General features: G+C 42.0%; 1 protein-coding gene across 1 annotated transcript in view; it reads left to right on the top strand.

Moving 5' to 3' along the window:
- Positions 1 to 9,018, top strand: part of TMEM241 (transmembrane protein 241) — a 218,584-nt gene extending 209,566 nt beyond the window's left edge. The window contains exon 15 of the mRNA XM_073631474.1: positions 4,676 to 9,018. Coding sequence (XP_073487575.1) covers positions 4,676 to 4,736 — 61 coding nt within the window. The 3' untranslated portion in view covers positions 4,737 to 9,018. The remainder of the gene's footprint in view (positions 1 to 4,675) is intronic.
- Positions 9,019 to 18,931: the final 9,913 nt, after the last annotated feature.

Below are 18,931 nucleotides of genomic sequence, written 5' to 3'. Positions count from 1 at the left end.
CCGCGGCTCGCTCCCTCTATGGTTATACACAGTAGATCGGCGGGTACTTTGGACTCAAATGTCTGCTGGCACCCACTGATCCTTTGGTACTGAGGGAGAACGGAGATCACTGTTCTGTCAGTAGGGAAGGCATGGATCCTGTGTTTCTGCAAAACAGGGAAATGGATCCATGCCTTCCCCTAGTAAAAGCACCTCCCACACAAAATCACTAGCTAGGCACACAGTTAACCCCTTGATCGCCCCTGATGTTAACCCCTTCCCAGCCAGCGTCATTAGTACAGTGACAGTGCATAATTTTAGCACTGATCACTGTATTAGTGTCAGTGTCTGACTGTCAGTGATAAGTTGCTGATCGCCGACAATACTAGTAAATAAATAAATTTTAAAAATCCCATAGTATGTAGATGCTCTAACTTTTGTTCAAACCAATCAGTTTACGCTTATTGGAATTTTTCTAACAAACATATGTAGCAGAATACATATTGGCCTAAAATGATGAAGAAATTAGAATTTGTTTTTTTTTTTTTTGGATGTTTTATAGCAGTAAAATATATATATTTTATATATATTTTTTATATCTTTTTGTTTATAGTGCAAAAAATAAAAACCGCAGGGGCAATCAAATACTACCAAAGGAAATCTCTCTATTTGTGGGGGAAAAAAAGGACATCAATTTTTTTTGGGTACAGCGTCGCACGACCACACAATTGTCAGTTAAAGTGACGGAGTGCCATATTGCAAAAAAATGGCCTGGTCATGAAGAAGGGGGAAAATCTTCCAGAGGGCAAGTGGTTAAAGAAGAAAATACACATCAAAACTCAAAACACATCCCCTTGCAAATGCAAGTTTTACCTTGCACCTGATCGTCATCTATACTCGCTTCCCCTATATTTAGGACTTCTAACAAACGTTTCCCCTTCTCTAGACTTTCCTTCTACATGCACTTGGTACTTTTCAACCCTTGAAATACACCCCTAAAACTCCACTCTTTTCACACCTATATGATCTTGAAATTAATTGCCAGATTAACAGGTATTATATTAATGCGCACTGATTTTAGAAAAAAGCAGATTAAATAAAACATTTAAAATCACATTAATCTGTTAAAGCTTATATGATACTTTAGTAATTGTGTGTTTGATCTTTTGCACTGTTCTGTTCTGGATATTGGAGTGTGACATCACATAGACAATACATCACATGACATACCACTCATGTCCCTTATTCACTTTTAATAAGTTTTATATGCAAAATATTCCTCACAAACAGCACAGTCCCCTGACTTTCTATTTAACTTATGACAAAGCCAGACGTCCTACCACTCCTTGTTATCATTGGTTTCTTGTAAGTGGCAGCGGGGTATGGCAAATTAAAAATTACACGAGTTTCACATGCTGTGAAGGGCATCGTGCCCAGACCAATGACCCTCTCCAAATTCACTCTACAGTTATTAATTCTAAGGAACTTTATTGTCTCATAAGGCAACTAGCATGCAAGATTTCATTCCAAGATTAATTTTGCTGTGGTTTTACACAGATTTTATTACTCAAGATATGGATTTCAGCCATTGCCAAACTGGAAACCAAAACAAAATTCAGAAAAGGTATACCAGTAAGGTTATTGTGGGGACAGAAGGAACTAAAAAGCTTTTGACTAAAACACTGTGAAATACTGTATTATCTACTTAACCTACATAGTATATATGTCTATACACAGCTTATATCAGCCTTTTTCAACCAGGGTGCCTTTCCAAAAAAATTGATCAAAAATTGTATATAAGGCAGCAGGTGGACTAAGCCTGCCTTTTAGTTACACAAAGCCACTGGTTTTTATTATGCACCATTACGACTTTATAGACACTGGCATCGTAACAACCAATGACGTCAGTTAATAAGGAGGATGTCTGTTGACTCCACAGCATCCTTGTTTGACCCTCCTGTACACCCCTCCCTTTAGCACTGGGGTCACATTAGCTGACTGATGGAGAGAAATTGAGGGAGAAGAGAAACATTGGAATACTAGTACCGGGTGTGCAAAAGTGTATTTACTTTGGAAGAATAAACCACCTCTAACGTTGGGTGTCCTATGTGTGGATGTGGCTGCATTGTGTAAAGCTATTAGAATAGTTTTTTAGAATAGTTTTTTACATTTTATAATGGGGCGCCTCGAGACTGTTCATCATTTTAAAGGGTGCCTTGACTGAAAAAAAGTTGAGAAACACTGGCTTATATTTACCTATGATGCTTCCTGGAACTGGCCTAAACATTTCTAAAGCAACAGTTGCCTCAAGTGTGCTTTGTCAATGCAGGGCAGAATAATAAGTTCACATTAATTTATGCACCCACATCTGCTTATACTTACTTTCCCTTCAGTCCCCTGCTACTTAGGGATGTCACATCATCCTTTTAATCCAGGACACACATTAATTACACAGGTTCTGTGGCTGATTACGGTGTAATTAAACTCACTTGGTGCCATATCTGCATTAAATCAGACTCAGAACCTGTGTAATTAATATGTGTCCTGGATTAAAGGGATGATGTGGCAACCCTACTGCTACTCCATTTACCAAGAGAAACAATGGGGTTGATTTACTAAAACTGGAACAGTCAAAATATGGTGCAGCTTTGCATTGAAACCAATCAGCTTCCAGGTTTTATTGTCAAAGCTTAAACGAGCTGAAGTTGGAAGCTGATTGGCTACTATGCACGGCTGCACCAGATTCTGAGTGCTCCAGTTTTAGTAAATCTCCCCCCCAATGTGTAATACCCAGTATTTCCAGGTATAACCTATGATCTAATTCAGTGGTTCTCCAATCCTGTCCTCAGGACCTATTAACAGGCTGGGTTTGCAAGATAACTGAAATACATCACATGTGATACCATTTGCTGCTCAGTGATTGCAGTATTCTCGTCTGCATCTCCCCAAGGTAATACTTAAAATCTGGCCTGTTAGTCGGACCTGAGGACAGGAGTTGAAAAGCACTGATCTAAATGGAGACTGACTCAATTATTAACACAGGTATTTGCAGGCCCAACCTCAGCACGGTTACCTAGAATTATTTTAAGCCAGGTCAGGTTCACTTTTACTGTCTTAATTGTTTGTAGCGTGAGCATTGATTGTGAGGAATAGGGGACCATCAAGTTGTGTGGGGTTCATTAGAGGCAATAATGTTCAGAGCTTTATCTGGCTTTTTTGAAATTCTCTACATGACTGGTGATTTTTTGAAGAGAAGGTCAATGAGGCTTTCTCTACCATGAACTGCACCCACCACACATGTGCAGTAACGTAATGATCAAATATACAGACAGACGCGCTATAGGCTTAAAATATGTATTAAAAAAAACAAAATAAAAAAGCCTCTAGCACAACATGTAATATGTAATGTAACCAAAATGCACTAACATAATAACCAAATAGTAGAGAAGGTTGCAGTGGGTCTTGATTGTTAGGTGATACAGATGTGGGCAAATGGTGGGATGTCTATCATCTGTGGGCAACCAAAATCTTGCTGCTGACAAGCAAAGACAACAGGATGGAAATGGTAATATTCTGTATCTTTGGAAAATAAAACAGTGGAGTTGGTTTATTAAAGCTGGAGAGTGCAAAATGTGGTGCAGTTGTGCATGGTAGCCAATCAGCTTCCAGGTTTGTTTGTTTTTTTTTTTTTTTTTTGTCAAAGCTTAATTGAACAAGCTGAAGATAGAAGCTGATTGGTTTCTATGCACAGCTGCACTAGATTTTACACACTCCAGTTTTAGTAAATCAACCCCAATGTGTCAGGGATTCATTTAAGTGTTCAGTTCTATGATTCTTTACAAAACAACTGATGAATGATCAGCCCCAACATGTCTTCTAGAGATGAGCAAATCAATTTAACCACTTCAGCCCCGGAAGATTTGGCTGCTCAATGACCAGGCCATTTTTTGCGATTCGGCACTGCGAAGCTTTAACTGACAATTGCGCGGCCGTGCGACGTTGCACCCAAACAAATTTGACGTACTTTTTTCCCACAAATAGAGCTTTCTTTTGGTGGTATTTGATCACCTCTGCGGTTTTTATTTTTTGCGCTATAAACAAAAAAAGAGCGACAATTTTGAAAAAAAAACCCAATATTTTTAACTTTTTGCTGTAATAATTATCCCCATTTTTTTTTTTTTTTTAAAAGCAAATTTTTTCTCAGTTTAGGCTGATATGTATTCCTCTACATATTTTTGGTAAGAAAAATCGCAATAAGCGTATATTGATTGGTTTGCGAAAAAGTTATATCGTCTACAAAATAGGGGATAGATTTATAGCATTTTGATTATTTTTTTACTAGTAATGGCGGCGATCTGCGATTTTTATCATGACCAGTTCACGGGATCGTGCCAACCTGCCGCAATATGACGGCGGCTGGTCGGCAGGCGGTTAAACCCAATACTTTCCACACAACTGTCTTATTAGTATGCATATGTACTTAATGGTTTGTCCAATATACAGCAGATCACATTCAAGAGAATTGGGATTTGCTCGGAGAGTATCAGATTCACCTACTTGAGTAAACCAATGTCTTCTATGATGTTGAGCTTTAGATCAGGATTGATGGGCTGTAACCTATAGTAACCCAGGTTCCTATGTTTTATTGATCCTGCCCTTGCTGAACTTTATTAACATGTGTGTTTTCTTTCCGTAGTTTCCTGATATGTTCCCTTGGAGAGGCTCTTCTAATATATACTGAAAGGTCAGGGGTATGAAGAAGATGTACATGATACAAGACCAGCACCGTCTTTCAGATCTGCCCGTTTCAGTCATACCATAGGCGAATTCCATCAACGCTAATCAACTAGTACCTGTAAAACAAGCAAAGTACCAGAGCGTAAACATTTGCTGCCCACACAGGACCAGCAGCACAAAGAACCGCTACCGTGTGCAGTTAACCACAGCAGCCAAACCGAAACCATCTAAAAACAGTAAACTGAAATCTGATTGGGCACTGAACTTTCCTGAATTACTGAACTTTGCAAATCATCATTGCACTTTGTATTGCTTTATCAAACAATACTGTGTGTGTTTTGCTTGGCAAATCTGCTATATTAGCTCAAACCAGCAAAATGCAACATGCACTTGTTTTAATGTAGCCTGTTAGAGCTGTAATGACAGCAACGTAAATGTCATGTAGTAATTTATCATTATAGACGGTTTTGCTCATTATGATAATCTCCGAGAGTGGGGGAAAATACTAAGGACTGATTTACAGGCAGGCTCACTGTAGTTTTTCTTTGAAGTATACCAGGGATTAAGTTTAACTTATTGGACTGGTACCTAGACTTAACAATGTGTGGGTGGCTGCAGCAGCAACTACAGATCATGGCAGACCCATAGCTAAATTTTAATTGGCCCCTACTTTCATAGATCCTACCATAAGGTATGTCTAAACCAACTACAGGTAATGCAGCTGTCTGAATACAATATCTGTCCATCTTCTCTGCTTAGGGCAGATGGGAAAATCAAGCGGGCAATTAAGAAATCTTAATGTGTATGGTTAGCATAACACAGCTAAACAAATTCCTCCCTCATGCACATCCTGAAAGGGGGATCTGTGGCTAGAAGCAACCAAGATTCTGAAGTCTCCTCCTGTCCGAGGTCCCCTCTTCTTGATTGGAAATGTCACAGGGGGTGCAGGGTTTGTGTCAGAAGAAAAACACAACAATACTGGATTGGTGTTATCTTCATATGCAAACTGATTTTCTGAGTTTGTCTCCCTTTAATGGGCCCCCCTTCCACTCTCAGGCCCCGTAGCAGCTACAAGGGCTGCTATGGCTATTGTTACATCATTGGGTGGCGCTGTCCAGTGCAGGTACTAGTTAACCAATGTTAACCTAACCCCAGACACATTAATTCATATTAGTTTGTGTAACTGCATCAAATAAATCCACATATATAACGGCAGCCAAGCCAAGTGATTCCATCCAAATACAATGAGCAGACTGTGTATAACTGGGGTTACTCTGCAGGTATTAACCACTTCAGCCACGGAAGGATTCCCGACCAGGCCATTTTTTGCGATACGGCACTGCGTTACTTTAGATGACAATTGCGCGGTCGTGTGACGCTGTACCCAAATAAAATTGATGCCCTTTTTTTCCCACAAATAGAGCTTTCATTTGGTGGTGTTTGATCACCGCTGCGGTTTTTATTTGTTGCACTATAAACAAAAAAAACGACAATTTTGAAAAAAAAAAAACATTTTCTATTTTCTGCTATAAAGCATACCCAAAAAAGTAAATTAAAAAAAATCGAATTTCTTCATCAATTTAGGCCAAACTGTATTCTGCTATGTATTTTTGGTAAAAAAAAAAAACAATAAGTATATTGACTGGTTTGCACAAAAGTTATAGCGTCCACAAAATAGTGGATAGATTTATGGCTTTTTTATTTTACTAGCAATGGCAGTGATCTGCGATTTTTAGCGGGACTGCGACATTGCGGCGGACAGATCAGACACCTAACTGACATTTTTGACACCTTTTTGGGAACCAGTGACAAATTATACAGTGATCAGTGCTAAAAATATGCACTGACCTTGTACTAATGACAGTGGCAGGGAAGGGGTTAAATATGTTCCCTGGGTGTGTTTACTGTGTGGGGGGATGGGCTGCCTGGGACAACACACAGATCTGTCTTCCTGCATAAGAGAAATACAAGATCTCTGTGTCATCCCCTGACAGAACGATGATCTGCCTTGTTTACTTCAGCAGATTCCCGTTCTGTCACTGCGGGGAATGTTCACGGGCAGCCGGCGAACATTGAGTCTGCTGGACCCGCTAATTGGCTCCCCCACTGTCCAATCATCGCGAGCGCCCACAGAAAGTTACGCATGAGCCCGAGGTACACCTATGGCGATTCACACAGTCGAGCCAACCTGCTGCAGTATAACTGCGGCGGCTGGTCAACAAGCGGTTAATGTCTTGGTAGTAAATGATTTTAAGTGGAAGTCTAACCATATTTTTTAATTTTAGTTTTGGATACATTCAGGAAGGAGTATACCATGTGTCAGGTTTCTGTTGTAGACTTTTGTTCTTATTGGAGAGATTTTAATTAAGTTTCTGTCCTAGGTGGCAGCAACAGTTGGAACAGGAAGGGAAGGAATGCTCTACACACAGAAAAAAAACAAAAAAAAAAAAAAACGAACAGGGGTTCTAGCCCTTTTTTTTAACTGTACTAAAAAAAGTTCTTATTGCTATGTGTGCTAATTTCCTGTCTGATGTGGCAACAGCCCACCTTAATGGTGGGTGGGCTGTTGCCATAATGTGCTAAGTGTGGCACACTAACCCCACATAGTTTCTCCTCCAGTAATGACAGGTCTAGGCACTAGTTGACACTTCTTCCCATGTTGCTGCTTCCGAGTCCCACAACATTTCTCTTCACTGGGTGGCCACTGATGATGCAATTTCTGCACAATCACACAAAATTTACATTAACCCAGCATTATTCTTGGCGTTTCAGGATTGTTCACTGCATGGTGCAATATACATAGAAACTACACAATCTGCTAGATTATAGGGATTTTGACAAAACTGTTTGCATGTCTCTTTTGCCCAAAAAATCCTAGCAATTTTTTGTTGTGGGACTTTCTGCTCTAAGTTATTTTTCTATATCTATATCTGTATATGTTAAACTGAGTCTACCCATACAGCCCTGGCCAAAAAACTGAGAATGACAGAAAAAAAAAATAATCTGCTGCGTCAGTGTTTGTAGATCTTTTTGTCAGATGTTACAATGGTATACTAAAAGTGTCAAAGGCTTGTATTGACAATTACATTACGTTTATGCAAAGAGTCAATCTTTGCAGTGTTGACCCTTCTTTTTTTCAAGACCTCTACAATCCACCCTGGTATGCTGTCAATCAACTTCTGGGACACATCTTAACTGATGGCAGCCCGTTCTTGCATAATCAATGCTTGGAGTTTGTCAGAATCTGTGGGGTTTTTTGTTCACCCATTGGGAACTTGAGGATTGACCGCGAGTTCCCAATGGAATTAAGGTCTGGAGAGATTCCTGGCCATGGACCCAAAATTTTTATGTTTTGTTCCTTGAGCCACTTAAACAGTTCTTGGATGGTTGGGAGAAGTTGATTTATTCATGGCTGTGTTCTTATTTCTTCTTGAAAATTGTGAGTTTGCCCACTCTCTTGTCTGAGAAGCAACCCCACACATAAATGGTCTCAGGATGCTTTACTGTACACTTTTTCTTCTCCGGACAAGGTTTTTTCCGGATGCCTCAAACTCTCGGAAAGGGGATTCATCAGAGAAAATGACTTTACCCCAGTCCTCAGCAGTCCAATCCATGTACCTTTTTACAGAACGTCAGTCTGTCCTTGATGTTTTTCCTGGAGAGAAGTGGCTTCTTTGCTGCCCTTCTTGACACCAGGCAATCCACCAAAAGTCTTCTCCTCACTGAGTGTGCAGATGTACTCGCACCTGCCTGCTGCCATTCCTGAGCAAGCTCTGCACTGGTGGTGCCCCGATCCCGCAGCTGAATCAGGAGGAGATGGTCTTGTCACTTCCTGGGCTTTCTTGGGCGCCCTGAAGCCTTCTTCACAACAATTGAACCTCTCTCTTTGAAGTTCTTGATTCGATAAATGGTTGATTTAAGTGCAATCTTAGTAGCAGCAATATCCTTACCTGCGAATTCCTTTTTGTGCAAAGCAATGATGACTGCATGTGTTTCCTTGCAGGTAACCATGGTTAACCACTTACGGACCGCCCGCCGTCATTATACGGTGGTACTTTGAAGATGAGTATCGTTGTTATGGCAGCAGATAGCTGCCATAAACCTAGTATTCTCGTCTTAAGCGGGCGGTCCGCTTTCAGATAAAAGTGGTCTCAGCGGCGGATTCGCCACGAGATCACTTTTATCGGCAGCGGGAGAGGGGCCCCGCGCTCCGTTGTCCTCCGAAACTTACCGGAGCAGCAATTTTTTTTTTTTTTTTTTTTTAAAAACAGTGTAAAAAAAAAAAAAAAAAAGTAAAATAAATAATGCCGCATACACACGAGCGGAATGTCCGACAGAAAAAGTCAGACGGAAGCTTTTCATCGTCTATTCCGATCGTGTGTATGCCTCATTTGACTTTTCTTTTTTCAAAAATTCTGACGGACCTAGAAATGGAACATGTTCTAAATATTTCCGACGGAACCAGTTCCTGTCAGGAAACCCGCTCGTCTGTATGCTGTTCCGACGGACCAAAAATTACACTTGCTCTGAAGCAAGTACAAGACGGAAGCTATTGGCTACTGGCTATTGCACTTCCTTTTTCTAGTCCCGTTGTACGTCACCACGTTCTGGACGGTCGGACTTTGGTGTGACAGTGTGTAGGCAAGACCACTTGTGCGGAATTCTGTCAGGGTTCCGTCAGAGAATCCTTCGGAGTTTTTTTCCGACGACAAAACCGGTCGTATGTACAGGGCATTAGAAGAAGAAAATTATTTTTTAAACGTGCCCCGTCCCACCAAGCTCACGTGCAGAAGCAAACGCATACATGAGTAGCGCCCGCATATGAAAACGGTGTTCAAACCACACATGTGAGGTATCACCGCCATCGAGCGAGAGCAGTAATTCTAGCCCTAGACCTCCTTTGTAACTCAAAACATGCAACCTGTAGAATTTTTTAAACTACACATATGGAGATTTTTAAGGGTAAAAGTTTGTCGCCATTCCACGAGCAGGCACAACTTTGAAGCGTGACATGTTGGCTATCAATTTACTCGGTGTAACATCATCTTTCACAATATAAAAAAATTTGGGCTAACTTTACTGGAGACTTTGCAAATCATCTGATCACTCTTCATAACATTCTGGAGTATATGCAAATTGCCATCATAAAAAACTGAAGCAGCAGACTTTGTGAAAATTATTTGTCATTCTTAAAACTTTTGGCCAGGGCTGTACTTGATTCAAAACCAAATAACAGATGCTGCTCAAGGCTCACTCGGGTTCTCTTCCATGGCAAACCGCTGGGAAAGCAGGCAAGGATAGAGGTCATCCTGGCTTCAAATACCGTGTTTCCCCAAAAATAAGCCTGGGTCTTATATTAATTTTGGCAACAAAAGACACAGTAGGGCTTATTTTCAGTGCAGTCTTCTCTCCCCCTCTCTCTCCCTGAAAGGAATCCCCAGTGTGAAGTGAGTTAAAATGCTTGTACAATCCTATAATCCACTCTATTACAGTAGTATATAATGTACAATGTGTTTGTTTCTGTAATATAATTGTGCCAAATACCTTAGTTATAGCTCCACTCTGTGCTTCTGTGACCCGCCGAAGCTCTCTTCCCTGCAATTACATTACAGAAACACACACATTGCGTATTATATACTACTGTAGTGAGTGGATTATAGGCTTTTACAAGAATTTTAAACTATGGCTTATTTTCCAAGTAGGGCTTATGCCGCGTACACACGGTCGGACTTTTCGTCTACAAAAGTCCGACAGCCTGTCCGACAGACTTCCGACGTACCTTCGGCGGACTTGCGGCAGACTTTCTTACGAACGGACTTGCCTACACACGACCACACAAAAGTCCGACGGATTCGTACGTGATGACGTACACCGGACTAAAATAAGGAAGTTCATAGCCAGTAGCCAATAGCTGCCCTAGCATGGGTTTTTTGTCCGTCGGACTAGCACACAGACGAGCGGATTTCGGGGTCCGTCGTACTTACGACGTAAAGATTTGAAGCATGTTTCAAATCTAAAGTCCGTCGGATTTGAGGCTAAAAAAGTCCGTTGAAAGTCCGGAGAAGCCCACACACGATCGGATTACCAGCCAGCTTTAGTCCGTCAGCGTCCGTTGGACTTTTGTAGACGAAAAGTCCGACCGTGTGTACGCGGCATTATATTGCAGCCCTCCTGGAAAAAAACACTAGGTCTTGTTTTCGGAGTAGGTCTTATTTTCGGGGAAACACGGTCTCAAATGGAAAACAAGAAGGTCCTATAAGCCGCACATCTCTGCCCAACCCTGTCACTTGTTTTGCATACTATGTACAGGTGCAGCTCCAAAAAATTAGAATAGTTACTTTATTTTAGTAATTCAATTCAAAAAGTGAAACTCATTCTATAGATTCATTACACACAGAGTGATATGTGTCAAGAATTTCTTTCTTTTAATTTTGATGATTATGGCTTACAGCTAGTTAAATAGAAAGGCAGTACAGCGCATATAAAACTAAATAAAAACCATCAATAATAGTCCATATAAAAACTAGATCCAAATAAAATCCAGCAATTCCTCCAGTGATAATCGTGACATGCAATATCTGGTAGGGTGACTGTAGTGAAATGGACCTCCACCTTCGGTAGTACAAGCCGCTCACCTCTACAGATGGACCCCTGAGTATATCAGACAGGTCAATTAAGCAGTTCCCTCACAGGGATAAAGGCAGAGGATGGTAAATACAGATCCTGGTCAGGTTTCAGCAACAGGTACTCTTGCAGTCATGACATGTGGAGATATATAAAGGAGATCTAGTGCTCTCTGTATATCACTAAAAATCTTTTATTTAAAGATAAGTCAAAACACTTACAAGCATCGCACTGTACCCCAGTGCAAAGGACAACAGCATGTAAAGATGGATGATCCCCGTTGAATAGACGAACGGAGCGCAGGTGACGTCACGATCCAGACACGTTGGCGGTGCCGTACGCGTTACGTCCCTAAAGGGGGCGGGACTTCCTCAGCGGCCGCAGTGTTTTGACTTATCTTTAAATAAAAGATTTTTAGTGATATACAGAGAGCACTAGATCTCCTTTATATATCTCCACATGTCATGACTGCAAGAGTACCTGTTGCTGAAACCTGACCAGGATCTGTATTTACCATCCTCTGCCTTTATCCCTGTGAGGGAACTGCTTAATTGACCTGTCTGATATACTCAGGGGTCCATCTGTAGAGGTGAGCGGCTTGTACTACCGAAGGTGGAGGTCCATTTCACTACAGTCACCCTACCAGATATTGCATGTCACGATTATCACTGGAGGAATTGCTGGATTTTATTTGGATCTAGTTTTTATATGGACTATTATTGATGGTTTTTATTTAGTTTTTTATGCGCTGTACTGCCTTTCTATTTATGCTTTTTGGGATTTGATAAATTTTACCCCCAGTACTACAGCTGCTCAGTGTTAGGTTATACGGTTTGCGCTGATCGATTTAGTTTTATAATTACAGCTAGTTAAAACCCAAAATTTGGTATCTCAGAAAATTAGAATACAACCTAAGACCAATAAGTAAAAGTATTTTTAATACAGAAATGTTTGTTTACTGAAAATTATGTCCATATACAGTATTGTATGCACTCAATACTTCGTCGGGGCTCCTTTTGCATGAATTATTGCATAAATGCAGCGTGGCATGGAGGCGATCAGCCTGTGGCACTGCTGGGGTGTTATGAAAGCCCAGGTTGCTTTGATAGCGTTCTTCAGCTCATCTGCATTGTTGGGTCTGGTGTCTCTTGACAATATCCACAGATTCTCTATGGGGTTTAGGTGAGGTGAGTTTGCTGGCCAATCATGCACAGTGATACCATGATCATTAAACCAGGTATTGGTACTTTTGGCAGTGTGGGCAGGTGCCAAGTCCTGCTGGAAAATGAAATCAGCATCTCCATGAAGCTGGGCAGCAGAAGAAAGTATGAAGTGCTCTAGAATTTCCTGGTAGATTGCTTCGCTGACTTTGGACTTGATAAAACACAGTGGACCAACACCAGCAGATAAAATGGCTCCCCAAATCATCACAGACTGTGGAAACTTCACACTGGACCTCATGCAACTTTGATTATGTGCATCTCCACTCTTCCTCCAAATTCTGGGACCTTGATTTTTAAATAAAATGCAAAATTTATTTTCATCTAAAAAGAGGACTTTGAACCACCAAGCAACAGGTCAGACACGTCTGACGTTGTCTCTGGTTCAGGAGTGGCTTGAGACAAGGAATGCGACAATTGTAGCCCATGTCCTGGATACGTCTGTGTGTGGTGGCTTTTGAAGCACTGACACCAACCGTAGTCCATGCCTTGTGAATCTCCCCCAAATTCTTTAATGGCCTTTACTTCACAATCCTCTCAAGGCTGCGGTTATCCCTGTTGCTTGTGCATCTTTTTCTAACCCACTTTTTCCTTCCTCTCAACTATCCATTAATATGCTTGGATACAGCATTCTGTGAACAGCCAGCTTCTTTAGCAATGACCTTTTCTGACTTACCCTCCTTGTGGAGGGTGTCAGTGCAGCAGTCTTCCTCATGATTGTGTAACCTACTGAACCAGACTGAGAGACCATTTAAAGTGTAAGTTCACCTTTACAAAAAATCTGTAAGGTGAACTTACACTGGACCCCCCCATGCCCCCGGTCCAGCTGACCTGGTGTCCCGCAATTACCCACCCAATTTACCAGTTCGGGGATTTGAAATCCCTGCAGCTTTCTCTCCTCTTCTCCAGCACTGACAGGACGAGCTAGGTTGGTTCTGATTGGTCAGCACCATCCATTTAGAATGCCTCCTACCTATACATGCAGAGAGGTACGTTTAGGAGATTAAGCCACAGGGATTTCAAATCCCTGTACCGGTAAAGCAGCAATCTGATGTCTCATAACGGGTGATCAAGGGACCAGGGGGGTGAGGAAGGGGGCCTAGTGTAAGTCCATCTTTCAGATTTTCTGTAAAGGTGACCTTACCCTTTAAAGGCTCAGGGAACCTTTACAAGTGTTTTGAGTTAATTAGCTGATTAGAGTGTGACACCATAAGTCTACAATATTGAACATTTTCACAATATTCAAAATTTCTGAGATACTGAATTTCAGGTTTTTACTAGCTGTAAGGAATAATCAAAATTAAAAGAAAGAAATGCTTGAAATATATCACTCTGTGTGTAACAAATCAATATAATATACGAGTTTCACTTTTTGAATTGAATTACTGAAATAAATTATCTGTTTGATATTCAAATTTTTGAGACTCACCTGTATACAGAGATTCCTTTTACTGTCCAGTGTTATATTTTAAAGCGCATATATGAATATTAAATAAATATGATTTGTTTGCAAGTGTACTTGTCTTTTTTTTTAAGCACTTTATAAAAGAAATCCTTAATTATTAGGATGGTAAAAGCGATAGTAAACCCAAAAACGAAAATGTTCCATATTGCAACTTACTAAGTCTGTGGTGGCTGCATTTTTTTTTAAGCATTTTTTTCACATGGTGATCTGGCCAGTAAAGTAATACAAGGTTACATTTTTTGTCAGTAGGGTAAATAGGAAAAGAAAAAAAAAAAAAAGTTTCCATCATCCACCCAAACAAGGTGAATGGAGGAATACACTGATCAGCAGCTGTAGCCAATGATTGATGGAACATTTTCCAACATGTTCCTTAACCACTTGCCGACCGCCGCACGACTATATACGTCGACAGAGCGGCACGGGCAGGCAAAAGGACGTGTATGTACGTCCTTGCCTGCCCGCGGGTGGGGGGTCCGATCGGACCCCCCCCCGGTGCCTGCGGCGGTCGGCAAATCTCCCCCGGCGATCGGAGGTGAGGGGGAGGCCATCCATTCGTGGCCCCCCCCTCGCGATCGCTCTCAGCCAATAGGATCATTTCCCTGCCTCTGTATTGTACACAGAGGCAGAGGAAATGATGTCATCTCTCCTCGGCTCGGTATTTTCCGTTCCGGGCCGAGGAGAGAAGACTGCAATGTAAGTGCACCAACACACTACACACAGTAGAACATGCCAGGCACACTAAACACCCCGATCCCCCCCCCGATCGCCCCCCGATCCCCCCGTCACAAACTGACACCAAGCAGGTTTTTTTTTTTTTTTTTTTTTTTTTCTGATTACTGTATTGGTGTCAGTTTGTGACAGTTACAGTGTCAGGGCAGTGAGTGTTAGGCCCCCTGTAGGTCTAGGGTACCCCCCTAACCCCCCCTAATAAAGTTTTAACCCCTTGATCACCCCCTGTCACCAGTGTCGCTAAGCGATCATTTTTCTGATCGCTGTATTAGTGTCGCTGGTGATGCTAGTTAGGGACATAAATATTTAGGTTCGCCGTCAGAGTTTTATAGCGACAGGGACCCCCATATACTATCTAATAAATGTTTTAACCCCTTGATTGCCCCCTAGTTAACCCTTTCACCACTGATCACTGTATAACCGTTACGGGTGACGCTGGTTAGTTTGTTTATTTTTTATAGTGTCAGGGCACCCGCCGTTTATTACCGAATAAAGATTTAGCCCCCTGATCGCCCGGCGGTGATATGCGTCGCCCCAGGCAGCGTCAGATAAGCGCCAGTACCGCTAACACCCACGCACGCAGCATACGCCTCCCTTAGTGGTATAGTATCTGATCGGATCAATATCTGATCCGATCAGATCTATACTAGCGCCCCCAGCAGTTTAGGGTTCCCAAAAACACAGTGTTAGCGGGATCAGCCCAGATACCTGCTAGCACCTGCGTTTTGCCCCTCCGCCCAGCTCGGCCCAGCCCACCCAAGTGCAGTATCGATCGATCACTGTCACTTACAAAACACTAAACGCATAACTGCAGCGTTCGCAGAGTCAGGCCTGATCCCTGCGATCGCTAACAGTTTTTTTGGTAGCATTTTGGTGAAATGGCAAGCACCAGCCCCAGGCAGCGTCAGGTTAGTGCCAGTACCGCTAACACCCACGCACCGTACACCTCCCTTAGTGGTATAGTATCTGAACGCATCAATATCTGATCCGATCAGATCTATACTAGCGTCCCCAGCAGTTTAGGGTTCCCAAAAACGCAGTGTTAGCGGGATCAACCCAGATACCTGCTAGCAACTGCGTTTTACCCCTCCGCCCGGCCCAGCCCAGCCCACCCCAGCCCACCCAAGTGCAGTATCGATCGATCACTGTCACTTACAAAACACTAAACGCATAACTGCAGCGTTCGCAGAGTCAGGCCTGATCCCTGCGATCGCTAACAATTTTTTTTGTAGCGTTTTGGTGAACTGGCAAGCACCAGCCCCAGGCAGCGTCAGGTTAGTGCCAGTAGCGCTAACACCCACGCACGCACTGTACACCTCCCTTAGTGGTATAGTATCTGAACTGATCAATATCTGATCCGATCAGATCTATACTGGCGTCCCCAGCAGTTTAGGGTTCCCAAAAACGCAGTGTTAGCGGGATCAGCCCAGATACCTGCTAGCACCTGCGTTTTGCCCCTCCGCCCGGCCCAGCCCAGCCCACCCAAGTGCAGTATCGATCGATCACTGTCACTTACAAAACACTAAATGCATAACTGCAGCGTTCGCAGAGTCAGGCCTGATCCCTGCGATCGTTAACAGTTTTTTTGGTAGCGTTTTGGTGAACTGGCAAGCGCCAGCGGCCTAGTACACCCCGGTCGTAGTCAAACCAGCACTGCAGTAACACTTGGTGACGTGGCGAGTCCCATAAGTGCAGTTCAAGCTGGTGAGGTGGCAAGCACAAGTAGTGTCCCGCTGCCACCAAGAAGACAAACACAGGCCCGTCGTGCCCATAGTGCCCTTCCTGCTGCATTCGCCAATCCTAATTGGGAACCCACCACTTCTGCAGCGCCTGTACTTCCCCCATTCACATCCCCAACCAAATGCAGTCGGCTGCATGAGAGGCATTTTTATGTCCTCCCGAGTACCCCTACCCAACGAACCCCCCCAAAAAAGATGTTGTGTCTGCAGTAAGCGCGGATATAGGCGTGACACCCACTATTATTGTCCCTCCTGTCCTGACAATCCTGGTCTTTGCATTGGTGAATGTTTTGAACGCTACCATTCACTAGCTGAGTATTAGCGTAGGGTACAGCATTCCACAGACTAGGCACACTTTCACAGGGTCTCCCAAGATGCCATCGCATTTTGAGAGACCCGAACCTGGAACCGGTTACAGTTATAAAAGTTACAGTTACAAAAAAAGTGTAAAAAAAAACACAAACAAAAATATAAAATAAAAAATAATAGTTGTCGTTTTATTGTTCTCTCTCTATTCTCTCTTTCTCTATTCTCTCTATTGTTCTGCTCTTTTTTACTGTATTCTATTCTGCAATGTTTTATTGTTATTATGTTTTATCATGTTTGCTTTTCAGGTCTGCAATTTTTTATACTTTACCGTTTACTGTGCTTTATTGTTAACCATATTTTTGTCTTCAGGTACAGCATTCACGACTTTGAGTGGTTATACCAGAATGATGCTTGCAGGTTTAGGTATCATCTTGGTATCATTCTTTTCAGCCAGCGGTCGGCTTTCATGTAGAAGCAATCCTAGCGGCTAATTAGCCTCTAGACTGCTTTTACAAGCAGTGGGAGAGAATGCCCCCCCCCCACCGTCTTCCGTGTTTTTCTCTGGCTCTCCTGTCTCAACAGGGAACCTGAGAATGCAGCCGGTGATTCAGCCAGCTGACCATAGAGCTGATCAGAGACCAGAGTGGCTCCAAACATCTCTATGGCCTAAGAAACCGGAAGCTACGAGCATTTTATGACTTAGATTTCGCCGGATGTAAATAGCGCCATTGGGAAATTGGGAAAGCATTTTATCATACCTATCTTGGTGTGGTCAGATGCTTTGAGGGCAGAGGAGAAATCTAGGGTCTAATAGACCCCAATTTTTTCAAAAAAGAGTACCTGTCACTACCTATTGCTATCATAGGGGATATTTACATTCCCTGAGATAACAATAAAAATGATTAAAAAAAAAAAAAAATGAAAGGAACAGTTTTAAAATAAGATAAAAAAGCAAAAAAATAATAAAGAAAAAAAAAAAAAAAAAAAAAAAAAAAGCACCCCTGTCCCCCCTACTCTCGCGCTAAGGCGAACGCAAGCGTCGGTCTGGCGTCAAATGTAAACAGCAATTGCACCATGCATGTGAGGTATCACCGCGACGGTCAGATCGAGGGCAGTAATTTTAGCAGTAGACCTCCTCTGTAAATCTAAAGTGGTAACCTGTAAAGGCTTTTAAAGGCTTTTAAAAATGTATTTATTTTGTTGTCACTGCACGTTTGTGCGCAATTGTAAAGCATGTCATGTTTGGTATCCATGTACTCGGCCTAAGATCATCTTTTTTATTTCATCAAACATTTGGGCAATATAGTGTGTTTTAGTGCATTAAAATGTAAAAAAGTGTGTTTTTTCCCCAAAAAATGCGTTTGAAAAATCGCTGCGCAAATACTGTGTGAAAAAAAAAATTAAACACCCACCATTTTAATCTGTAGGGCATTTGCTTTAAAAAAATATATAATGTGTGGGGGTTCAAAGTAATTTTCTTGCAAAAAAAAATAATTTTTTCATGTAATCAAAAAGTGTCAGAAAGGGCTTTGTCTTCAAGTGGTTAGAAGAGTGGGTGATGTGTGACATAAGCTTCTAAATGTTGTGCATAAAATGCCAGGACAGTTCAAACCCCCCCAAATGACCCCATTTTGGAAAGTAGACACCCCAAGCTATTTGCTGAGAGGCATGTCGAGTCCATGGAATATTTTATATTGTGACACAAGTTGCGGGAAAGAGACAAATTATTATTTTTTTTTTTTTTGCACAAAGTTGTCACTAAATGATATATTGCTCAAACATGCCATGGGAATATGTGAAATTACACCCCAAAATACATTCTGTTGCTTCTCCTGAGTACGGGGATACCACATGTGTGAGACTTTTTGGGAGCCTAGCCACGTATGGGACCCCGAAAACCAAGCACCGCCTTCAGGCTTTCTAAGGGCGTAAATTTTTGATTTCACTCTTCACTGCCTATCACAGTCTCGGAGGCCATGGAATGCCCAGGTGGCACAAACCCCCCCCAAATGACCCCATTTTGGAAAGTAGACACCCCAAGCTATTTGCTGAGAGGTATAGTGAGTATTTTGCAGACCTCACTTTTTGTCACAAAGTTTTGAAAATTAAAAAAAGAAAAAAAAAATTTT

This window comes from Aquarana catesbeiana, linkage group LG05 (genome assembly GCF_042186555.1).
Source record: "Aquarana catesbeiana isolate 2022-GZ linkage group LG05, ASM4218655v1, whole genome shotgun sequence".
NCBI lineage: Eukaryota > Metazoa > Chordata > Amphibia > Anura > Ranidae > Aquarana > Aquarana catesbeiana.
Note: the sequence above shows the minus strand (reverse complement) of the source record. Positions and strands in the feature narration are given on the sequence as shown.